Source organism: Podarcis tiliguerta (genome assembly GCF_965153285.1).
Source record: "Podarcis tiliguerta genome assembly, chromosome: 2".
Taxonomy (NCBI): Eukaryota; Metazoa; Chordata; class Lepidosauria; order Squamata; family Lacertidae; genus Podarcis; species Podarcis tiliguerta.
Window position 1 is genome coordinate 6,749,394 of NC_139535.1, and position 25,668 is coordinate 6,775,061.

The window sequence follows — 25,668 nt, forward strand, 5'->3', positions numbered from 1 at the left end:
GCTTGAGGTGGCTGTCAACAGGAGAAGGCGAGGCTCTCTTGAACTTTTAAGGTTTGAAGTGTGTGCAAATGTCTGTGTACCATACACTCAAAGTGCCTTTAATACAACTTTCCACGGTTGTGGCTTCTCCAAAAGAATCATGGGAACCTTTGTTGAAGAAGTTGAAAAGAGGAGGTCCTCTGTTCCCCTTGACTGACAATTCCCAAAGTGGTTTAGAAATCGGCTCCTCTTTCTGGGAGACTCTGGAAATTTGTGAGAGGCTCAAATCTTAAGGTGGATGAGTGGAAAAGCATCTTCTTTGTATGCAGAATGTCACAGGTTCGATCCCTGGCAATGTGGAGGGAAGGGGGGGGGGGAAAGGGAGCAAATTTAGGTCCTAAAACATTCTGGTTCCATGATAACCAGGTAGAATGTTCCGGAGAGGGAAGGAGCTACGTGCCAGTTGGTTCCGCCCAGGCCAGTGCCACTCTGGGTGGCTCCCAACAGAATTAAAAGCACAATAAAACATCAAACATTAAAAGCTTCCCTAAACAGGGCTGCCTGCAGATGTCTTCTAAAAGTCAGGGAGTTGTTTATTTCCTTGACATCTGGTGGGAGGGTGTTCCACAGGGCAGGTGCCACTACCGAGAAGGCCCTTTGCCTGGGGAAAAAGATTCCACCAGGGAGAGAGTTTGGAAAGGTTTATCTCACCTGCATATTTTTTTTCCCTCTTCCAGACAGAAGCTCAGCGCACCCACCTCGATCACGGTAGTTTATTCTGGAGTTTTCCGGGAGTTTGTCCCGGGATGAAAATGGAAAGGGATGTTCCCGACGGCAGTATGCAAAGGGAAAGCCCCGCGAAATCCATTTGCGACAATGTAAACTGCAAACCCAGGATGGGCTTCGAGGGAGAAAGCGAATCCCCTGAAGCAGTGCATTGTGGGGGATCGCGCCGGAGAGCGACTCTGCACCAGGCGAAGGAGGAGCCGGAAGATGGTTTGGCTCAGACCTGGGAAGACCAGTGGCAGGAGTTTTTGAAGACGGTAGAGTCCCCTCACTCGGAATGGGGGGTCCCCCAGTTGCCGGAGGAGCCCACCCCCTGGGACGATGCCCAGGCCTTCCTGGCCTCCTTCGAGCGAGTGGCCGAAGCCTGCCGGTGGCCCAAGGCTGAGTGGACGGTCCGTCTGCTGCCGGCCCTCAGCGGGGAAGCCGAGCTGGCCTTCAGCAGCCTGGAGGCCGGAGACAAGGAGAATTATGGGAAAGTGAAGGCCATCATCCTGCGATGGGATGCCCTCACGAGGGAGAGGTGGCGCCAGCACTTCCGCTGCTTCCGCTACCAGGAGGCCGAGGGGCCGAGAGGGGTTTGCGGGCAGCTCCAAGAGCTCTGCCGCCAGTGGCTGAAGGTGGAGAGGCACTCCAAGGAGCAGATCCTGGAGCTGCTGATCCTGGAGCAGTTCCTGACCGTCCTCCCGTTGGAGATCCAGGGCTGGGTGAGGGAGCACAGCCCAGAAACCTGCTCCCAGGCGGTAGCCCTGGCCGAGGAGTTCTTGTTGAGGCAGCGAGAGGCCGAGAGACTGGATACCCAGGTGAGAGCTGCCATAAAACTGGTTGGCAGGTTACACCAAACCAGGTGTCCATGGAGGTGCAGGTCAATTCTGAATCCAGGGCAGCTGTTTATCAGCTCCATCTGGTACGTAGGCTGAGACCCTACCTGTCTGCGGACTGTCTTGCCAGAGTGGTGCATTACTCTAGTTATCTTCCGCTTGGGCTACTACAATGCGCTCTACGTGGGGCTACCTTTGAAGGTGACCCGGAAACTACAACTAATCCAGAGTGCGGCAGCTAGACTGGTGACTGGGAGCGGCCGCTGAGACCACATAACACTGGTCTTGAAAGACCTACATTGGCTCCCAGTACGTTTCTGAGCACAATTCAAAGTGTTGGTGCTGACCTTTAAAGCCCTAAATGGTCTCAGCCTAGTATACCTGAAGGAGCATCTCCACCCGCATTGTTCAGCCCGGACACTGAGGTTTAGCTCCGAGGGCCTTCTGGCGGTTCCCTTGCTGCAAGAAGTGAGGTTACAGGGAAGCACGCAGAGGGCCTTCTTGGTAGTGGCACCCGCCCTGTGGAGCGCCCTCCCATCAGCTGTCAAAGTGATAAACAGCTACCTGACATTTAGAAGACATCTGAAGGCAGCCCTTTTCAGGGAGGTTTTTAATGTGTGACATTTTAATGTATTTTTAATCTTTGTTGGGAGCCAACCAGAGTGCCTGGGGAGGCCCAGCCACATGGGCGGGGTACAAATAATAAATTATTATATTATTATATAACCTCTGGCTTTCCAGATGTTAGAATTATAGAATCATAGAATCATAGAGTTGAAAGAGAACACAAGGGCCATCGAGTCCAACCCCCTGCCAAGCAGGAAACACCATCAGAGCACTCCTGACATATGGTTGTCAAGCCTCTGCTTAAAGACCTCCAAAGAAGGAGACTCCACCACACTCCTTGGCAGCAAATTCCACTGTCGAACAGCTCTTACTGTCAGGAAGTTCTTCCTAATGTTTAGGTGGAATCTTCTTTCTTGTAGTTTGTATCCATTGCTCCGTGTCCGCTTCTCTGGAGCAGCAGAAAACAACCTTTCTCCCTCCTCTATGTGACATCCTTTTCTATATTTGAACATGGCTATCATATCACCCCTTAACCTCCTCTTCTCCAGGCTAAACATGCCCAGCTCCCTTAGCCGTTCCTCATAAGGCATCGTTTCCAGGCCTTGGACCATTTTGGTTGCCCTCCTCTGGACACGTTCCAGTTTGCCAGTGTCCTTCTTGAACTGTTGTGCCCAGATGTTGTTAATCTATGACTCTCATCACCGTTGACCATGCTTACTGGTGCTGATGGGAGTTGTTGTTCAGCAGTGTCTGGAAGGTTCCTCGCTCCCGGAATAAACACTAGTTTGCTAGCATTTAACTTGCGCAGTTTCAACCACCTGTGCTACTTGGTTTAAAAAAGAGAAAATTCATATTGTGAAAGGCCTACCTGGCTGCTTTGGTCCTTTGGCTGAAAAAGATGAACAGGCCCCTCTCTGGTGTTGCAGGTATTATTTGAGGAGGAAGAGGGTTCGTCTGATGTTGACCAAGCTCCTGGTGCTGTGCAGAGGCCGGCCAATGTGGAAACCAAGCAGGAAGATGGCAGCCACTGCGATGGGGATCCGTGCCTGTCGGGTAAGCATGGTGGATGGCCTGCTATTGTGCTGGGCTCAAGATCAGGCAGTGTTGTGGACATAGCTTCCCACAGTCCAGAGGAGCAGCCCCAAGTTGGCAGAGGGGCAGTCAGTCAGAAGGTGAAGAGAGAGACATGCTTTTCTCTCAGCCAGCCAAAAGCAGTGGGCTATGAAAGCGGCGTAGAGAGATCCTCCTGTTCTTGAGGCATATTTTTCTGCAAGATGTTGGAGTCCTAGGCCTTGGTCTAAAGTTGACTGGATTGCCCTGGAACCAGCTTGTGCTTCTGCAAGGACATGTTCTTGCTCCATTCAATCCTCAAGTTTATTACATGCATGCTGTTTAGCTAAGCTTCTGTTCCTTTCTTTGCGATCTCTGATGATTTTCACAAACAGGTTAAAAATGTGGCATCTCTGTGTGGGTTTTGTGCTCTTCCAAGACCATATTATTCAAGAACAGCCTCTGTTGAATGCTTCCATAAACAAAGTTAATCTTCGGTCTGTCCGTTATTTTTCCTCAGGCTAGCCCAATAAATCAAATAAATCAGGGGGCTCTGTCAGGTCGAACTTACATTCCAACATTCCTTCTCTTTCAAACAGTCCTGATTCTCCTCCTCGTTCTTCTTCTCCGGCCAGCCTGTCTTGGCGAGACGCCATTTTTTTTTAACTGCGTCATAAAATTTTTCCTCTTTCTCACCATTCAATCTTCTCTTATTGTATTGTATTCCATCCCACACAGTTCTTAAAGTCCTGCTTATGATTATTAAAACGCGACGATCTTATTTCTTTCTGGGGTGGAGGGTTATCATGCAAAGAAAAAAAGAGTTTTTTCCTCCACCCCCCTTCGTTCCAGACATACATTCTCCTAGTGGTGATTCATCAAAATATTTACTTATCCATCCGTCTCCGCTGTCCACTTTTTCCACACCAAGCTTAATTATGCACTTGATCATTTTACCCTTTTCTTTTCTCTAAACCAAGAAGCTTGGTTGTCTTTTGTACCCCGTTTCCTCTAATACAGGTATGGAATTGTTTGGGATTCCCACTTTTTGTCTTCAGCAGGCAAAGGATGGATGACCGCAGATGAGGAGGAGAAATATTTGCCCAGCGATTCTGACACGGTGGCGCCACGTGGGACTTCAGCATGGAAAGAGAGGCTTTCCCCGTGTCACGAGCTCAATAGTTCCTCAGCAAGTCAGGAAAGAACGAGGTGCTGTCAGGAAATCCGACCAGCACAGGAAGCAGAACTATCCATTTCCTGTGGGGAAGGTCCCCAGGTCCCCAGTGAACCCACGATCCAAATAGAGATTGATGCCGGTAAGATACAGAACCCTTGAAGTGCTTCTGGCAAAAGGAGACAAAACTTCACTGACTCCCTCTTCCTAGAGTGGCCCACCAGAGGCCGCAGTGGGAAGCTCCCAAGCCAGGACCTGAGTGCAGCATTGACAGCCTTGCGATTGCAAGCAACTAGCATTCAGGGGGGACACTGATTCCGACATTGGAGGTAGATTGCAGCTATCAGGGCCAGTAGCAATCAATAGATTTATTCTCCATGATTTGCTCATGTTAAAGAAATAATGCCACTATCAAATGAGCAAATGGATTAAAAAACAACAACACCACACACAGTGATAAACAGGTAACTGGAAATGATAAACATCAAACAAAACAATGGGAGGGGAAGCAACCACCACAACTTTATGATTCATTGAGAAAGGGGTGATGGAAATAAGATAAAGTCTCAACCAGAGAAGAATGGCAGATTTGAGTTGATGGATTTATGCCGAAATGGCAAAAATGACTGGAAGAGTCAGAAATCAGGAAGAACAGAATTTAAATAAAGAATGGGGCAAATTTATAATTTATCTTAAAACCCACTGTACAGTGGTAACTCAGGTTAAGAACTTAATTCGTTCTGGAGGTCCGTTCTTAAACTGAAATTGTTCTTAACCTCCCGCCGCTGTTGCCCTGCCACCGTGCAATTTCTGTTCTCATCCTGAAGCAAAGTTCTTAACCTGAGGTACTATTTCTGGGTTAGCGGAGTCTGTAACCTGAAGCGTCTGTAACTTGAGGTACCACTGTACAGTTGTACCTTGAAAGTCGATCAGAATCCGTTCTGGAAGTCCATTTGACTTCTGAAAAGTTTGATTTCAAAAGCATGGAACCAATCGGAAGCCACAGAAGCCCCGTCGGATGTTCGGCTTCCAAAAGAACGTTCGAAAACCGGAACACTCACTTCTGGTTTTCTATCATTTGGGAGCCAAAACATTCCACTCCCAAGGCGTTTGGGAGCCGAGGTACGACTGTAAACAGTTGAAACTATTTGGATTAGTATAAAAGATGCAGGAGGAAATGACTAACAATAGGACCCGCAAAGGGGAGGAGGGAAATCTAGGAGATTCTATGGAATCTTGTTTTTATGTTGTATGTTGGATGTGTGATAGTAAAACTTTAATTTGAAAAACCAAAATAGAATAGAATAGAATTTATTATTTTTACCCCACCCATCTGGCTGGGCCTCTCCAGCCACTCTGGGCAGCTTCCAACAGAGTATTAAAATACTGTGATACATCAAACATTAAAAGCTTCCCTAAAGAGGGCTGCCTTCAGATGGCCTCTAAAAGTCTAGTAGTTGTTCTTCTCTTTGACATCTGGTGGGAGGGCGTTCCACAGGGCGGGTGCCACCACCGAGAAGGCCCTCCCATGTAGGGCACCACTACCCAAAATGCCCTGTTCACCACCAATTTATTACTATGGGGGGGAAATGGGGATACTTCCTTCCCACTGTCCAAGCCACCCCCAAGGTTGCATACAGTAATATTTGTTCACAGACAAAAAGACTCCCACAGACTTTTGCACAGGTGTTGGGAGTTGTGGTTGTGTCTCGTGGAAGGTCCCAAGCCTTTCCCAAGCTAATAGTGAGCTTTGTTCCCTCTTCGCTCCTTGATATCTTACTGGGTTTCTCTCTTTCTTCTTGCAGATGATGTGGGGGAGAATGAGGAAGAACGGGAATTGCCTGGGATATTGTCCGGAAGAGATGGGCATGAACAGTTGAAGGAGATCCTTTGGAATCGAGATGGACCACAGATGGAGGAAGGCAACCACACAGGGAAAAAGAATCACCAATCCATTCCTTATCAGGATGGGAACTTTTATGACATCCCAGATCAACAAGAACAGGCAGAAAACAGGAGGGTCAAGGGCCTTGATATTTGTTGGAGAATACACACAGAAGAGAAACCAGAACAGACCTTCGTGTTTGGGAAGAGCTTCACTGAGGGCGAAAATCTTCCAGAATTTCAAATGCTCTGTGAAGAGCAGAAACCGTACAAATGCTTTGTGTGTGGAAAGTGCTTCACACGGAGTACCAACCTTACTTCACATCAAAGAATCCACACAGGGGAGAAGCCCTATGGCTGCCCAGACTGTAGCAAGAGGTTTTCTAGCCAGTCAGATCTTATTAAGCATAAGAGAATTCACAGAGGAGAGAAACCGTACAAATGCTTTGTGTGCGGGAAGAACTTTAGCCAGGGTGGGCACCTAACCTCACACCAAAGAATTCACACGGGGGAGAAGCCCTATAAATGCTTGGAGTGTGGGAAAAACTTTAGCAAGAACACCAACCTTACTCTGCATCAGAGAATCCACACAGGGGAGAAACCATACAAATGTCTAGAGTGTGGGAAGAGCTTCACTTGGAATTCAAACCTTACCTCCCATCAGAGAATTCATACCGGGGAGAAACCTTTCAAATGCTCAGATTGTAGCAAGAGCTTCTGCAATCACTCGACGCTTATTAAGCACATGCGAATCCACACAGGGGAGAAGCCCTATAAATGTTTTGTGTGCGCAAAAAGCTTCAGTCAGAGCTCTAGCCTCACGGCACACAAGAGAATCCACACGGGGGAGAAACCATATAAGTGTTCTGAATGTGGGAAGAGCTATAGCAAAAACACAAATCTTATTTCACATCAGAGAATTCACACAGTGGGAAAACTGCATAAGTAAATTGTTGCATTAATGCTTGGAGTGTAGGAAGAGCCCTCGATGTATACCTATAGGGAAAACCATAGAAATTAAACTTTCTACACATGAAGAAATCCGGCTACCATCTTATTAGATATTCACACACAGAAGTTGCATAAATGTCTAGATGTCTGGAGGTCAAGTTACAAGTCCTGGAAAACCATACGAGTGACAGTGGACAAAATTGAGGGGGGATTGAGCAACTTCCATTGTTTCTCCATCAGTCAGTTAAAATGTAAACGGGATAGTAATTTTGGGGGGCAGTTTTTCCTAGATAGATATTTCTTTTTGTCAACATTATGCAAACTACATTGAAATAAACGTTTCTTCCAGGTTTTTCATGCAGAACTGTGGATCATTGCTTATTGTTTACATTTGCTGCAAATTGGGGGGGAAAAGATTTTATAAAGCTTTTGGAGTTGTTTTGGAAAAGCTTCTCAAGTGATGTATATTGATGTATCATTCATATGTATGTGTGTGTGTGTGTGTGTATGTGTGTGTGTGTGTGTATATATATATATATATATATGCTTTCGTAGATTTTCACGGGTACAGGAATGCAGGTTTTGGTGTCCTCGGGTGTCTTCCCGTGTAAAAGTTGGGGTGTCTAGGCGACGTTTCGACGAGGTCTCACTCGTCATCTTCAGGCTGGTGCTTTCGGCTTCTTGTTACTGGAACAGAGCAGGATCTCAGTGTTTGAGTTCCTATAAATACTGTTGAGGAGGTGTGGTGTATAGCCTCCAATGTTCTGGGCAGAGAGGAGGTTCCCAGGCTAGTGTGCCTTTTCTTCTTTTGTTCCTTAATTACTTGAGGGATATCTTGAGTGATTTCTTGAGTGATTTCCTGAATCCCACTTAGGTGGGTCATTAGGTGTGGATTAGTTGCTAAAGCCTTCGTGTCTTGAACTCTTGAACTTTGTGAAGAGTTTTTCTGAGAAGATGGCTGTACTGCACTTGGTTGTGCTCTGGCTTGGCTTCGTGTATAGGGGCGAGCTGTGGTTTTGTGGCCTGTGCCAGCCAGATCTGTGTAGGGATTGCAGGGGGGTGCAGCATCCGGAGGTGCCACCCTGGTTTGGCTACTGGATGGTGTCTGTAATTTATCTGTGGAGAGGGTCTGGGTTTGGGTCTGGTGTGGTTGATTGGTGATGGCGTTCTGTGTGCCTCTGGATCTGGTGTCAGATTTTGTGGGGAGGGCTAATTTCCAGATGTCTGGCAAGCGGGATGTGTCGTCACGCTTGTTCATGTTGTGAGGGTGTTTCTCTATCTCGATGGCTTCCATGATTATTCTCTTGTGGTGATGTTCCATGTTAAAGAGCAATTTGGAATCTGCAAAATTAATTTCGTGTCCTGTTTCTTTCATGTGTTGGAAAAGAGAGGAAGTTTTTTCTTCTTTTTTGACGGCATTCTTGTGTTCTGCGATCCGTGCATTTATTCGTCTGTTTGTTTGTCCAATGTACGTGGCTGGGCAGACTTTGCAGGGTATTTCATAGACCCCTTGGTTTTCCAACTGAATTTTATCCTTGGGGTTTCTGAGGATATTGGCTATTTTTTGGTTGGTGCAAAAGGCTGTTTTGATATTGTGTTTATGGAGGATTTTGCTAATTTTATCTGTAGTGCCCTTGATATAAGGAAGGAGGGCTATGCCATTGTTTTCTTCTGTGTCTTGGTTTTTGGGGGGTGTTTCTTTTTGGATTAGCTTCGTAACCCTGTTTTGCTGGTATCCATTGGCAATTAACACATTTGAGAGATTCTGTAACTCAGTTGTCAAGTGGTCTTCGTCAGCCAGGCGTTTGGTTCTGGAGATGAGAGTCTTGGCTACGGAGTTTATTTGTGCAGGGTGGTGGTGTGATTGTGCATGTAAGTAGCGGTTGGTGTGTGTTTTTTTCCGGTAGATAGTGTGTCCTAGGGAGCCATCAGGTTTTTTGTAGATTAGGACGTCAAGGAAGGGAAGTTGGTTGTTGGCTTCTATTTCCATAGTGAATTGTATTTTGGGGTGTAGGCTGTTGAGATGTGTGAGGAAGCTATCCAGTTTTTCCTTCCCGTGTGGCCAAATTACAAAGGTGTCGTCAACATATCTGAGCCAAAGTTTGGGTTTGTGTTCTGACTTGTCTAAAGCATTGGTTTCAAAGTGTTCCATGTACAGGTTAGCGATGACCGGTGAGAGGGGTGATCCCATAGGTGCTCCTTCTATCTGTTTGTATCTTTGTCCATTGTGGATGAAGTACGTGTTGGTTAGGCAGTGGTTGGTCAGGTCCAAGATGTATTCGGGGGGATTGTATTTGTTTTGAATGGCTGTCAAGGCTTCATTAATGGGCACTTGTGTGAAGAGAGATACAACATCGAAGCTCACAAGTAGGTCATTGGGTTGTAGGTTTTGCTTCTTTATTGTTTCTATGAACTGGAAGGAGTTTGGAACGTGTGAAGAGATGGATTCTGCATAGGGCTGAAGTTGCTTGGCGAGAAATTTAGCGAGATTTTGTAGAGGTGAGCCTATGGAGCTGACTATTGGTCTGAGTGGTGTTCCTTCTTTGTGTATCTTGGGGAGGCCGTAGAGTTTGGGGCATCTGGATGATTTTTCTCTGGGGATGATTCTTAGCTGGATTTCTTCACTGATAGGAGAGGCTTTTATTTTGGATTTGGTGGTTTTTTCCAGATAGGTGGTGGGATCTGTTTTTATAGGTTGGTAGGTAGGGTCTTGGAGTAGATTTGATAGTTTTGCTTGGTAGTCCGATGTGTTCATCACAACAGTGGCATTACCTTTGTCTGCTGGGAGAATGATTATGTTGTTGTCTTTCCTCAGGTTGGTGAGTGCTTTCTGTTCTTCTTTGTGTAAATTGCTTCTGGGTGGTTTGCTGGAGCAGAGGATGTTGGTGACTTCAAGTCTGATTTTATTTACAGGGTTACGAAGCTAATCCAAAAAGAAACACCCCCCAAAAACCAAGACACAGAAGAAAACAATGGCATAGCCCTCCTTCCTTATATCAAGGGCACTACAGATAAAATTAGCAAAATCCTCCATAAACACAATATCAAAACAGCCTTTTGCACCAACCAAAAAATAGCCAATATCCTCAGAAACCCCAAGGATAAAATTCAGTTGGAAAACCAAGGGGTCTATGAAATACCCTGCAAAGTCTGCCCAGCCACGTACATTGGACAAACAAACAGACGAATAAATGCACGGATCGCAGAACACAAGAATGCCGTCAAAAAAGAAGAAAAAACTTCCTCTCTTTTCCAACACATGAAAGAAACAGGACACGAAATTAATTTTGCAGATTCCAAATTGCTCTTTAACATGGAACATCACCACAAGAGAATAATCATGGAAGCCATCGAGATAGAGAAACACCCTCACAACATGAACAAGCGTGACGACACATCCCGCTTGCCAGACATCTGGAAATTAGCCCTCCCCACAAAATCTGACACCAGATCCAGAGGCACACAGAACGCCATCACCAATCAACCACACCAGACCCAAACCCAGACCCTCTCCACAGATAAATTACAGACACCATCCAGTAGCCAAACCAGGGTGGCACCTCCGGATGCTGCACCCCCCTGCAATCCCTACACAGATCTGGCTGGCACAGGCCACAAAACCACAGCTCGCCCCTATACACGAAGCCAAGCCAGAGCACAACCAAGTGCAGTACAGCCATCTTCTCAGAAAAACTCTTCACAAAGTTCAAGAGTTCAAGACACGAAGGCTTTAGCAACTAATCCACACCTAATGACCCACCTAAGTGGGATTCAGGAAATCACTCAAGAAATCACTCAAGATATCCCTCAAGTAATTAAGGAACAAAAGAAGAAAAGGCACACTAGCCTGGGAACCTCCTCTCTGCCCAGAACATTGGAGGCTATACACCACACCTCCTCAACAGTATTTATAGGAACTCAAACACTGAGATCCTGCTCTGTTCCAGTAACAAGAAGCCGAAAGCACCAGCCTGAAGATGACGAGTGAGACCTCGTCGAAACGTCGCCTAGACACCCCAACTTTTACACGGGAAGACACCCGAGGACACCAAAACCTGCATATATATATATATATATATATACACAGTTTAAACTGGGGGTCTCAAATGGGCCCGCAGACCGCCAGTGGTCTATCAACTATACAAGATGGGTGACACCTGGCTTGAGAGCAGTACATGTGAAAAGGATCTAGGAGTCTTGGTTGACCACAAACTTGACATGAGCCAACAGTGTGACGCGGCAGCTAAAAAAGCCAATGCAATTCTGGGCTGCATCAATAGGAGTATAGCATCTAGATCAAGGGAAGTAATAGTGCCACTGTATTCTGCTCTGGTCAGACCTCACCTGGAGTACTGTGTCCAGTTCTGGGCACCACAGTTCAAGAAGGACACTGACAAACTGGAACGTGTCCAGAGGAGGGCAACCAAAATGGTCAAAGGCCTGGAAACGATGCCTTATGAGGAACGGCTAAGGGAGCTGGGCATGTTTAGCCTGGAGAAGAGGAGGTTAAGGGGTGATATGATAGCCATGTTCAAATATATAAAAGGATGTCACATAGAGGAGGGAGAAAGGTTGTTTTCTGCTGCTCCAGAGAAGCGGACACGGAGCAATGGATCCAAACTACAAGAAAGAAGATTCCACCTAAACATTAGGAAGAACTTCCTGACAGTAAGAGCTGTTTGACAGTGGAATTTGCTGCCAAGGAGTGTGGTGGAGTCTCCTTCTTTGGAGGTCTTTAAGCAGAGGCTTGACAACCATATGTCAGGAGTGCTCTGATGGTGTTTCCTGCTTGGCAGGGGCTTGGACTCGATGGCCCTTGTGGTCTCTTCCAACTCTATGATTCTATGATTCTAACTCCCCTTCAGTTGGTGAAGTAGAAATTCTGTAAAACACATTACCGGAGGCCAGAGTCGCTCCACAAGAGTGAGGCCTGACCACAGAACTGGTGAGAACCAGTTTAGGAGGAAACTAACAATGACCGTTAGAGTGAAAGAACAAGTCCAGGGAAGGTGCAAGGAGGGCTCTCCACGTACAGTAAAAAAGGCTGGGTTGGGTAAGTGTGTCTATGGTTTATAGTTGGATGAGAAGGTGATTCTTTGGTGATCACTTGTAGCTGAGTAAGATTGCCTTGCATGAATATGGTTTTAACCGTGAGTCCATAAGTGACTGTAGAGGCTCCACACATCCTTCCACAGTGGGGACGTAGATTTCTGGGAGGGGGGTTTGCAAAACGTGCCTTCCTCTTAGAACATTTCGTCCTGAGTTTGAGCGTCTTCAAAACCCACAACACCTTTGGTAAAGGCTGCTCTCCAACTGGAGCGCTCGCAGGTCAGTGTTTCCCAGTTGTCGGTGTTTATACTACATTTTAAAAGATTTGGCTAAAGAGAGTCTTTGAACCTTTTTTTGTTGACCACCAGCATTACGCTTTCCATTTTTAAGTTCGGAGTAGAGTAGCTGCTTTGGAAGACATAATCAGGCATCCGCACAACATGACCAGTCCAATAAAGTTGGTGTTGAAGAATCATTGCTTTGACACTGGTGATCTTTGTTCTTTCAGTACTCTGGCATTAGTTCGCCTGTCTTCCCAAGTGATAACGTACAATTTTTTGGAAGCACCGTTGATGGAATAATTCAAGGAGTTGAAGATGGCACATAGATTCACCACAGCTGGCTCCTGTGATAAGGAGAATCCTTCTGCTAAATCAGTCCTAAGACCCATCATCAACATCCTGTTCCCACAGTGGCTAACCAAATGTGAATCCTCCCACATAATCTGAAACAAAAAGTAGTTTTGGCCTTGAACATTATAAATGACACCTCTGGAAAACAGTTTCAGAAATATCAGGTTTCCAAATTAGTTTTTGTGCTTAAATATGCCTTTGTATTCATATCTGGCCTGAGTACAATAATGTAGCATTTAGGAATGAAGATGCAGCCCAGAAGCCCAGCACTGGAGGCCAAGATAGAGAAGACCTGCACGGCTACCATGTATTTCCCTTTGGTGCTCAGGTAGGTGGGCACAAAGGAGACCCAAACGCTGCAGAAGACCAGCATGCTGAAGGTGATCAGCTTGGCTTCATTGAAGGCTCCAGGCAGGTTCCTGGCTAGGAAAGCCACCATGAAGCAGATGGAGGCCAGGAAGCCCATGTAGCTAAGGGCACCATAAAACATGGCAATAGACCCTTCATTGCATTGCAGGATGATCTCTCCAGTCTGGGAGCTCATGTCAGACTCTGGGAAGGGTGGAGAGATTCCCAGCCAGATGGTACAGATGACAACTTGGACAAAGGAGCAGGAAATGACAATAGAGTAGGCCAGACTCTTCCCCAGCCATTTCTTCACTCTGTTCCCTGGCTTTGTGGCCAGGAAGGCCAGCACCACAGTGATGGTTTTTGCCAACAAAGAAGAGACGGCAACTGAGAAGATGATACTGAAGGCCGTTTGTTGCAGAAGGCAGGTTGCTTTCCTTGGCTGTCCGATGAAGAGGGAGGAGGACAAAAAGGAAAGCAGGAGGGAGACGAGGAGAATATAGGAGAGGTCTCGGTTGTTAGCTTTGACTATGGGAGTTTTTTTGTACTTAATAAATGTTCCTAACACAAAGCCTGTGGTTAAGAATAAGAAGAGGGAAAAGGAAGCTAGGACGACCCCCAAAGGTTCTTCATAAGCCAGGAAGGTGACAATCTTGTGGACACATTGATCTCTGGCTTTGTTTGGTTGTTGATGTTCTGGGCAGCTGGTGCAATGCTCTGCATCTGCAGAAAAACAGGAGTATTATCAATCATGTACCCCACTGTAACAGTGACAAGAAAAAATCATGAGCTATGTGGACTTGGCCAAGTTGACATATAAACTGTGTGACAAGGAAAATCATGACTTCAAGGAAGAATGGGAACGTTTTACAAATTACAGTGGTACCTCGGGTGAAGTACTTAATTCGTTCCGGAGGTCCGTTCTTAACCTGAAACTGTTCTTAACCTGAAGCACCACTTTAGCTAATGAGGCATCCTGTTGCCTCCACGCCACCGCCACACGATTTCTGTTCACATCCTGAAGCAAAGTTCTTAACCCAAGGTAATATTTCTGGGTTAGCGGAGTCTGTAACCTGAAGTGTATGTAACCCGAGGTACCACTGTAGTTTAAAATACAACATTATGACTTGGACTCCTTGGCAGGTTTTGAGTAAACATCCACAAATTTATTAGTTGAATATATGATAGACAAGTGGGACGCGGGTGGCGCTGTGGGTAAAACCTCAGTGCCTAGGACTTGCCGATCGCATGGTCGGTGGTTTGAATCCCCGTGGCGGGGTGAGCTCCCGTCTTTCGGTCCCAGCACCTGCCCACCTAGCAGTTCGAAAGCACCCTTAAGTGCAAGCAGATAAATAGGTACCGCTTTATAGCGGGAAGGTAAACGGTGTTTCCGTGTGCTGCGCTGGTGCTGGCTCGCCAGAGCAGCTTCGTCACGCTGGCCACGTGACCCGGAAGTGTCTCCGGACAGCGCTGGCCCCTGCCTCTTGAGTGAGATGGGCGCACAACCCTAGAGTCGGACACGACTGGCCCGTACAGGCAGGGGTTCCTTTACCTTTTACCTTTATGATAGACAAGGTAAGGATATGTACAATTTTATAATATGCAGAGAACAATATGTGCAAAGAAACCAGAGAAGGGAGCTGAGGGGAGTCCTGGGTGGGGGGGAGAGGGAGGGATGGGGGGGGGGAGGGAAAAATAATGTAATTGAATATTTGGATTGATAAATTTTTATGTTGAAATTGTTTAAGAATTTTTTTTTTTTAAAAATCATGTACCCCACTGTATTGCTGTACATATATATATATACAGTGGTACCTCGCAAGATGAATGCCTCGGAAGGCGAAAAACTCGCAAGACGAAAGAGTTTTTCGTTTTCTGAGTTGCTTCGCAAGACGGATTTCCCTATGGGCTTGCTTCGCAAGACGAAACGTCTTGCGCCTTTTTTTTAAAACTGCCAATGCATTCCTACGGGAAACCGTCAATACACAGTGGTGCTTTGCAAGACGAAAAAACTCGTAGAACGAAAAAACTCACAGAACGAATTAATTTCGTCTTGCGAGACACCCTGTAATTCGAGTTTTTGCTATGGGGAATATGGCGACCCTAGACTAGATGGTCATCTGGGTCCAACTCTATGATTCTATGAGTCTTTGTCCCCTTGCTCAAGACTTTGGTGCCACCCACCTTCCTGAGTGGAGATGGTCCCTTCTGCACAGGACATGCAGCCATAACAGCAGAGTGGCTTCCCTTCCGGAACCAGCTTGAGAAATCCGGGGCGACAACTTTCCACACACCTGGACGGAGGCAGGGTCTAAGCACAAAGACAGGGGAAACAAGGAAAATGTGTTTTCTATGGAAATGGGGCATGGGGTTGGGGAAGGGCATTTTACATTTGAAGCTTGTGACTAAGTAAGTAAAAACTGTAGCAACTACCTAGGTCCCAGAGGCCCATGTAGATTCAATAGCATGGAGTATCTACTTCCAGTTCTGGCAGGTTCACTAGTATTTTGCCATCACTGTATATCACAGCAGTGGACACCTGGGAGCATTCAGTAAAAACATTTTTTTAAAACAGGAGTCTTGGGTGGCACATAAAATTTAAATAAATTTAAATAAATAATTTGGTGGGGAAGTTCCTCCCCCCAACCAGCCTTTCTCTGAAGCAGAGCTGGGAGAGAGGCTTTCTTGAAATTATAGACTACTTTCAAAGTTTCAGGGATGGTTAAATTTCCTCGAAGTGTTTGGATGAGGAGGTCATCTCTCATCCAAGCGCACAAATCTACTGCAGCCTTTCTGGAAGTTGCTGGGAAATGGCCAGTTCAATGTGGCTTCTCGTGAGCATTTCAGAAAAGGGCTAAAAGCACAATTCAGTCAAGATAATGAGGGTTTTTAATTGTTTAAATATGGCAGAGGGTGGGGGAAGTTCTGTCCAACTCATTTGGCAGCTCGACTGGTTACTGGGAGTGGCCACCAAGACTATATAACACCGGTCCTGAAAGACCTACATTGGCTCCCGGTACATTTCTGAGCACAATTCAAAGTGTTGGTGCAACACACAATTTTACAGGGATCCACCATGAGAGTTTCAATAAATGCTGAGCTTTGTTATCGACAGGTGTTTGGGAAATGCAATAGAATGAAAGATTATTTCCCCCCACCTGGTTGAGCCATTTGGGCCATACAATGGCATCCTTATCAATGGTGAACTGTACTTCTGGGGATCCCCGTCTCTTAATACTCCCAAACTTGACCCTGAGGATGGACTTATTGGGAAACACCACCCAGTTTACAATGTCCAGGTCAGCTGCCAGTTCCCCGTTCTCATCCAAATACACTCCGTCCATGGAAGAATTGTAAAACTCAGCGTTTCCCAGGAAAGGGTGGAGCTAGAAGGGAAAGAAAACAGCAGCATTTAGGATATGGGAAAGGACACTGACTATCCAGCTCTGCCCGTTTCATGCCTGGCTCTCCTCTGACTTGGGGCTTGGTTAATGTTATGTACTGAAGTTCTCACCCTGAGCCAGCAGGGGGATACTGCAGATAGTTTTCACTCAGGTCCACTTATGCAAATAGGGGATTGAAAGTGACGTTCAGTGATTGGGTAGTTACAGAAAGTTGCTACTGTAGCGTTGTAGTGGAGCTCTATATAAGCAGGCTGGCTGAACCCTTCAGTTCAGTTCTGTTCTGGCCTGTGAATAAACAAGAGCTGTAAGAGCTGTTTTGAAGAATCGCTGTGTCGTCTGATATGTTCACCCACAACTTAACAGTTAAGGCTCAAGTAGTTGTGTGTGTTAAACAGTTTGTCTCCTGAATGAAGCACAAGAACTCAGATGCTGATTCTTGCCAAAAGCATTTTTTTCCCCAGTCGCCCTCTGCCACTGTTTATTTTATTATTATTTTTTATAATTTCATTTTGACAAAGTAATAAACATAAATAAATAAGAATAAAAATGTGCACCCCACCACTGAGACCATTCCATTGTAACTATCCAACCTCCCAAAATTTCAACATCTCTTGCGACCCCTTTCCGTTTTGACAGTACAAATTCTACAAACACCTTCTGTATCTCCTCAAAATAATTTCTCCCTCATACCCTCCATCTTACCTTAATGACACATGTTAATTTATCGTTAATAGCTATATCCCACATCTCTTTATACCATTCTTCCATTTTATATTCTGCTTGCCCCGTCCACTTCCTAGCTATCATAATTCGTGCAGCTGCCAATAAATTTGTGAGCAAGCCCTTCATGGTCTGCGAACCTTCCACCCCATCGTAAATTGATAATAATGCTACGTCTGGACTTTTGGTCAGCTTTAACCCAGTGATTTCTGTTATCTCCTTAAACACCCTTTGCCAGAAAAATTGTACATATTTACACCCCCACCACATGTGAACATAATTCCCTGTTTCCTGGCATCTGCCCCAATTCCAACAGCTTCAGTGCTCAAATAAGTATAGTACATATACAACTCAGCAAAGGCATGGCAGACAATACATATCTCAACTCAAGGCATGGCTATACAAAGACACATCATGTGACATGGTTAGCCAATGGAAGATGCTGATTCAACAGGGACATGCCCCTTTCATTCCTGTTATACAGGAATGGGGCTGGCACAACTTAGTGCAGGACACTGAATACAGGTCCAGCAACACAAACACAGTCCCTGGGACTTAGTGGAGCTCAGTAGGTGCCAAAGTAGCACCCTGGTGTCACAGAGCAAGCTGGTCACCGTTCAAAGCTGGAGTTAACTCTTTATATTAGCGAAACATGGTCTTCACAGGCTTTCCTGAGTTTTATGCCTAATGAACACAGCAGCTTATGCACTGTAAGTTATTACTCCATGTAACCAATTGCTGAGACTAAAAGTCCCAACGTCCCCACAGCCTCTTCTCTAGGGTTTCTTCCGAGCAATCAGAGACTGTGCCAGCAAGCAGCCTGCCTTTGCTTCTCCCGTTTCATACCTCTTCTGGTTCTGGGAGTCAGGGGAGCCTGTCGCAGCAGGAGGGGGAGACTCCCTGGCTTCCTCACCAGCCAGACTCATCTCTCCCTCTTCTCCAGCCTCCGCTTCTGCCTCTGATTCTGGGCTTCTCTCTGCCACAGACTCCCTGTGCTCACTAAGCCCTGTTGCCCCTTCAGCTTCTGACACCTCTTCCTGGTCTTCTCCCTGTGACATCTTCTCCCTGTAACCACCCATCATTGTCCCACCACCAATCCCCGGGCTCTGAGTCTTCTGCCCTTGGTGGTTCCTCCTACCACCTTATCCTACTCTGGCCGTTCCTGAGGTCAGTGTATGGGGGCATTGAGAGGGGCCAGTTCAGGATGCTTCCACAATGGGTTTGCAAAATTCCCCCTTCTGACACCATTTCACATGCTCTTTGTCAATTCTGGAATGGTTACACTCTATTGTCATGTTTGGCAGAGATGTCTGTGATGGGAAAAGGAAATACCTGCCATGACTGTAGCTTTTGAACTTCCAGACTGGCCATCACCCTCCTGTTTGACCTAGAGGAATATGCCACATTTAAGGCAGATGCCACAGCTTGGATGGCGTTGTAAATCCTGTAGCTGTCTAGAGAGAGGATTCTTTCCAGATCATCTTGAGGCAACATCTCCAGTTTCTCTCTCTCTCTGCATCTTGTCCAGCCTTTCACTGACAAGGCATGCTTTACATAGGAACAATTAAAGGCATATTCCCAAAACTTACTGATAGCGGAGAAAAAGGGAAGAGAGTAATCATATTGTGCCCATTTATTCGTCCCAAGGAAGAAAGAAAAAATACCATGGATGTGTTGGAAAGAGAAACCTCTGTATGTTAACTCGAAGGAAATGTCCCACGTAATAATTGTGATCAAGACTTTCCCTGCAGTGGGTTTTAACAACCGGTGGAATATTTTTTCTGCATGTACCACTCCCGCTACAAAATAAGATGTTTCTACATAGTAAAAAAATACATTGACTTGTCTCCACTTTTCAAATGGAAGCATATCCAACACATAATGTGTTTTGACTTGTGGAATGCTCTGTGAGATGGCAACACAAATGCCATTCTGGGTGAGCAAAGGCATCAAATTCTTCATGAACCTCTCTCCGTTGTCGGTGTCTTGAGTAAGAAGGCCAATGAACGTCCATCTGAAGTGATGGAGCAGCTTGACAATCCCTGGGTACAGGGCTTCTTCTTTGGGGACCATCGGGTAGAGAAAAGGGAACTGTCTCTTGTCATTCATCACATGAGAGACAAAAGCGTAATTGATCTGGCAAGAAAAGGAAGATTTATTTTGAAATTCTGAAAAGCCGATATGAGTAGCAATAATCGTGTGAGGAAAGAAAGACATGTCTTGGCCCTTATAAAATCAAAGGCCTGTCTCCAATCTCACATAACTTCCACCCCACCGATTTTTGAGTTCTCTGGAATTGGGCTCAGTCAGATAATAATAATAATAATAATAATAATAATAATAATAATAATAATAATAATAGATATGTATAAATTAATAATAATAATAATAATAATAATAATAATAATAATAATAATAATAATAATAATAAATTATTTATACCCCGCCCATCTGGCTGGGTTTCCCCAGCCACTCTGGGCAGCTTCCAACAGAATATTAAAATACTGTGATACATCAAACATTAAAAGCTTCCCTAAACAGGGCTGCCTTCAGATGTCTTCTAAAAGTCTGGTAGTTGTTTTTCTCTTTGACATCTGGTGGGAGGGCGTTCCACAGGGCGGGTGCCACTACTGAGAAGGCCCTCTGCCTGGTTCCCTGTAACGTGGCTTCTCGCAGTGAGGGAACCGCCAGAAGGCCCTCGGCACTGGACCTCAGTGTCCAGGCAGAAGGATGGGGGTGGAGACGCTCCTTCAGGTATACTGGGCCAACTTTGAATTGTGCTTGGAAACGTACTGGGAGCCAATGTTGGTCTTTCAAGACCAGTGTTATGTGGTCTTGGCGGCCGCTCCCAGTCACCAGTCTAGCTGCCACACTCCTCTCCATCCCTACCTGTGGGATGTTATAGATGCTCAGCATTCTTGAAATCTGGATGGAGTTTGGAGAATCGGCTCCTTCGAGAACAGTGAGCAGATTATTCTGCCCTCCACAGTTATAGTTCGGAACATTTGCCTGCCCAGTAGAGAGCAAGTCTACCAAAGCTTCGATTGTAACCCTTCCATCAAAAAAGTTCTGGTGGATGTTGTAGCCCAGAGTGATGTTGGGTAAGAGCCTGGGGTTCTGGTTGACCTCTTGAATGGCAAGCAAGAAGGACAGGTATTGCCAGTACCTTGTCCCCCCTTTCCTGCAAAAAAATATACACATAACAGCATCAGCCAAGCTCATCTGGTAGAACATGAGACACTTAATCTCAGGGTCGTGAGACAGAGCCCCATGTTGGGCAAAAGATTCCTGCATTGCAGGGGGTTGATCCCTTGCAACTCTACAATTCTATGATCCTGCAATCAGTGAGTATATCAGATTCATCTTTGTCCCTGCCCCCCCCCGCCCAGGTTTTTATGGATAAATTCTAGATTCAGTTTGCAGAGCTTTTGCTAACACTGATCCTTACTTAACGCTGAGTGGGAGGTGGGAGAGCCTTGTTCAAACCACAGGCATTCCCCTTTGGAAAACAAAACTTATTAGTATAACAGCAGATAAAACATTTTAAGCTTTCAATAAATGATAGGTAACATTCAGCATTAAGCATCAAGCAGAGACATCACCTTGCCAACAAAGGTCCGTATAGTTCAAGCCATGGTTTTCCCAGTAGTGATGTATGGAAGTGAGAGCTGGACCATAAAGAAGGCTGATCGTCGAAGAATGGATGCTTTTGAATTATGGTGCTGGAGGAGACTCTTGAGAGTCCCATGGACTGCAAGAAGATCAAACCTCTCCATTCTTAAGGAAATCAGCCCTAAGTGCTCCCTGGAAGGACAGATCCTGAAGCTGAGGCTCCAATACTTTGGCCACCTCATGAGAAGAGAAGATTCCCTGGGAAAGACCCTGATGTTGGGAAAGATGGAGGGCACAAGGAGAAGGGGACGACAGAGGACCAGATGGTTGGACGGTGTTCTCGAAGCTACGAACATGAGTTTGACCAAACTGCGAGAGGCAGTGGAAGACAGGGGTGCCTGGCATGCTCTGGTCCACGGGGTCACGAAGAGTTGGACACGACTAAACAGCAGCAGCAGCAGCAGCAGCAGCAGCAACAACAACAACAACAACAACATTCAGCGTCACCTCTCTCCCTCTCCCTCTGTCTTGTGGATTACAGGGAAGAATTGGGATTACTTCATTTGAGTCACAGTGACTTGTGAATGAATGAATTTTATTATTTCGGTCACAGACCAGTTCCAGCCCACATGCAATATCAAGGAAGTCATAAAACACGATAGGGATACATTTGAATTTGCAATTAGGTATAAGAGGGACAATACAGATATAGCAAGTGTTTAAAAATATATAAATTAAAACTTAGTCACTAACATATAACCTAAGATTATCGTTTAAGGCCTTAATCATTATGATAGCACAGCTTGTTCCCTACGTTTTATGGCAATCACACAGAATTTGGCTACCCTTAATGTGATCTCAGGATCCTTGTCCTCTACCAGGGAATATACACACTGAAGTTTGGATTCATTTGGAGATTTTTGAATAGCATAGCAGGGGTAATAAATACCGAGTGTATATCCCCATAGAAACGGCAGCGTAACAAGGCATGAGAGACAGTTTATACCTCCATCAAGCCGCAGGGGCAGACTCGTTCCGCGTATGGTTTACCCTCGAATCTGCCCTGCAATAAGGCAGATGGCAGCACATTGAATCTAGCGAGGGTAAATGACCGTCTGTATTTAGGTATTTGTAATTTTGAGAAACAATTTGCTGGGGTAAATCCTCTCCCATTATCTTTTATTGCTGGGTGTTTATTCATCTTGCTCACGCGGCACTGCAGTTCCACACCCCAAATTCATTGGCGGATTATTGCTCTAGCTTACAGTGACTTGTGCTCTGGATGCCTTCTGAGAGTTTGGTCCTTTTCACTTGATTTGAAATCTGGGCGGCTTCCAACAAATTCAAACACAATGCGACATCAAACATGAAAAACTTCCCTGAACAGGGCTGCCTTCAGATGTCTTCTAAAAGTCGAATAGTTGTTTATTTCCTTGACATCTGATGGGAGGGCGTTCCACAGGGAGGGTGCCACTACCGAGAAGGCCCTCTGCTAGGATTCATCACAGCTGTAGAAACCACATTCACCTAAACCCCTACCGCATCCTGGAATTTCTGGGTTAAATAAACAACAGCCAAAAGTAGCTGGAGTCATGTCTGTGTCTGAGACATGTGACTTCATTACAGCTTTTAAATGTTGCAGAGTTACTTATCTTTACAAGGTAATCTCATAGTGACCTACTGTACAACTCTTTGCTTCTTTGGAAATTTACAAACAGCTCATAAGTTGCTGGAGTTTATATTGTGGATCTGGTGCTAATTTACTTCAGAAAAGCTGCAATTGGGGGAACATTTACTTATTTAATAGACAGGGATCATCTGGGTTGGGGGGAGGGGACAGAAAAGGAGAGGGTGCCCTGGCCTTCCCCGCTTGCAAAGTCAAGCAAGAACCTCTTTAGGCAGCGGCCTTTTTCTCAAAGTCTCAAAAAGAAAATTGGGCGCTTGTTCTGTAGGTCAAAGCTATGTTTCTCCAGGCTGCTCTGCTCTGCTCTACAACTGAAAAGGGACCTTTCTGTGACAGTGTCCAAATGGCAGGTTAGGCAGTTCATAGAATCATAGACTTGTAGAGTTGGAAGGGACCTCAAAGGGACCCCGAGGGTCATCTAGTCCAACCCCCTGCAATGCAGTAATCTCAGCGAAAGCATCCCTGACAGGTGGCCCTCCAACCTCTGCTCAGAAACATCCAAGGAAGGAGATTGTCCTCAACCTCCGAAGGGAGACTGTTCCACTGTCAAACAGCTCTTACTGTCTGAACGTTTTCCCATATGTCTTGTCGGAATCTCCCTTCCTGCAACTTGAAGCCATGGGTTCGAGTCCCTTGCTGGTTTCCCAGGGTCTCTCCCCAATTACAAAACAGGACAGGGATTTAGGGGGAGCAGGAGAAAACCTGATCATTGGGGGGCTCGTGAAATTGGTAGCTTGTGGGGCATCAGCAAACTCATCCCCATAAAATGGCTTACAGGGAAAGACTGGCTGAGGGAGACTCCTTGAAGGTGTGTGGATGGAAGAATCCTCTTGTGGGAGAGATGAGCCCACTGATGATGTGATCTCCCGGCCTGTAATAACCGAATGGACCTATCCTATCTCTCTCCAAAGTCAAGTGGCATTTCGCCTTCATCCGGCACTCTGCGTAATGATGTTGTAGCAGCAACAGCAGCAACAGCCGCAGCATTCCTTGTCTGCTTGGAACAGCCCCCTCCCTTGTTACTGCTCCTTGCAATTAGGAAACAATGAGATGAAGCCAAACGCTTTTTGCAATGGCTTTCCGAGCATTGACCGAGTCACACCAAGACTTGACATCTGAAGTGGATGGACATCAACCTCAGCACCTGCACAGCCCAATTCCCCGGCCCCAAATTTCAGCCCAAGCTCTCAGTGGCACCAAAGGCACTGATGCACCGGTCCTTTCCAGCTCAGACGCAAGACATTGCCTCATGCTGTTCTCAATTCTGATGCTTATTTTAGTGGACTCGTAAATGCTCATTGGACAAATCTCTGGAGCTCTGTTGAGAAGATGATGGGGAAAATCACTATGATTTCGATCATTCAGAAGGGAAAAGGAGACAACAGGGCAGATTGATAGTCAAAGCTGGGGGAAAATATGGGAAAATCGTACATTGAAAATGTTGTCTATAGGAATAAAAGAAAATTATTATAAATTAATTTGGATATGGTATTTAACACCAGTCAGATTGAATCAAATAAACAAGGAATATCTGGTGTTATGTTGGAGAGGATGCCAGGAAACAGGGAATTATGTTCACATCTGGTAGGGGTGTAAATATGTGATTTTTTTTAAGCAAAGGGTGTTTAAAGAGATAACAGAAATCACTGGGTTAAAGCTGACCAAAAGTCCAGAGGTAGCATTATTATCAATTTATTATGGGCGTGGAAGGTTCACAGGCTATGAAGGATTTGCTCACAAATTTATTGACAGCTGCACAAATTATGATAGTTAGGAGGTGGAAGGGGCAAGCAGAATATAAAATGGAAGAATGGTATGCAGAGGTGTGGGATATAGCTATTAATGATAAATTAGCATGTGCCATTAAGGAAAGATGGGGAATATGCAGGAAAAATTATTTTGAGGAGATATGGAGGGTGTCAAAATTACTTATATATATATATATATAATGCATAAAATGTAATAAATGTATAAAATATAAATAAAAGAATGAATAAGGGAAGGCAAGAAGCCTCAGCTTTGCAATATCTTTAACTCTTCACACAGCTCCATTCATAGGTGCAAAAGGCTGGAGGAATACATGTCTGTGAAAACTCCCAGATCTGTCTCCAAACTGTAAGAAGGAAAATGTTTAGCCTTCACAAAAACACCTTCACAAGAGTCAGGAGCAAGATTTCTTTTTAGGCCCGTGCTGGGAATCCTATGGAGCACAGGACAATTTAGGCCTGGCAGACTCTTCCCATTAACAACAACAACAACAACAACTTTTTATTTATACCCTGCCCATCTGGCTGGCTTTCCCCAGCCATTCTGGGCAGTTTCCAACAGAACACTAAAATACAATAACCTATTAAACATTAAAAGCTTCCCTAAACAGGGCTGCCTTCAGATGTCTTCTAAAAGTTTGGTAGCTATTTTTCTCTTTGACATCTGGTGGGAGGGCATTCCACAGGGCAGGTGCCACTAGCAAGAAGGCCCTCTGCTTGCTTCCCTGTAACTTGGCTTCTCGTAGCAAGGGAACTGCCAGAAGTCCCTTGGCACTGGACCTCAGCGTCCGGGCAGAACAATGGAGGTGGAGACGCTCCTTCAGGTATACTGGACCGAGGCCGTTTAGGGCTTTCAAGGTCAGCACCAACACTTTCAATTGTGCTCGGAAACGTAGTGGGAGCCAGTGTAGGTCTTTCAAGACCGGTGTTATGTGGTCTCGGCGGCCGCTCCCAGTCACCAGTCTAGCTGCCGCATTCTGGATTAGTTGTAGTTTCTGGGTCACCTTCAAAGGTAGCCCCACATAGAGCACATTGTAGTAGTCCAAGCGAGAGATAACTAGAGCATGCACCATTCTGGTGAGACAGTCTGCAGGCATTAGACAAGTGAGGCTGCTTTGGCCAAGCCATGTCTCAGTAAGAGCTGGAAACGAAGGCCATTTCTACTCCGTATATCTTCTGAGTGGACAAGCCTCACATGACTTCCCCCACTTACTCTCAGTCACACTGAGATGCTCTCCTGCATG

At 45.7% G+C, this 25,668-nt stretch overlaps 2 protein-coding genes and 1 long non-coding RNA gene across 3 annotated transcripts in view; 1 reads left to right on the forward strand and 2 right to left on the reverse strand.

The window, feature by feature from the left end:
* LOC310672804 (uncharacterized protein) overlaps positions 1–7,573 on the forward strand; it is a 31,212-nt gene extending 23,639 nt beyond the window's left edge. Inside the window, exons 6-9 of the mRNA XM_083430461.1 lie at positions 717–1,586; positions 3,089–3,203; positions 4,259–4,516; positions 6,180–7,573. Of these exons, the coding sequence (XP_083286587.1) occupies positions 717–1,586; positions 3,089–3,203; positions 4,259–4,516; positions 6,180–7,207 (2,271 nt within the window). The 3' untranslated portion in view covers positions 7,208–7,573. The remainder of the gene's footprint in view (positions 1–716; positions 1,587–3,088; positions 3,204–4,258; positions 4,517–6,179) is intronic.
* The window catches only part of LOC310671218, a 497,424-nt gene that overhangs the window by 59,896 nt on the left and 411,860 nt on the right, over positions 1–25,668 (reverse strand). The gene's annotated exons all lie outside the window — the stretch shown is intronic.
* Positions 13,051–22,518, reverse strand: LOC310672805 (vomeronasal type-2 receptor 26-like; the record flags this gene model as incomplete). The annotated part of the gene is made up of 7 exons (XM_083430462.1): positions 13,051–13,961; positions 15,423–15,549; positions 16,397–16,624; positions 18,695–18,950; positions 19,329–19,498; positions 20,252–20,543; positions 22,514–22,518. 7 exons carry the CDS (start codon positions 22,516–22,518, stop codon positions 13,051–13,053), a joined length of 1,989 nt encoding a protein of 662 aa, XP_083286588.1.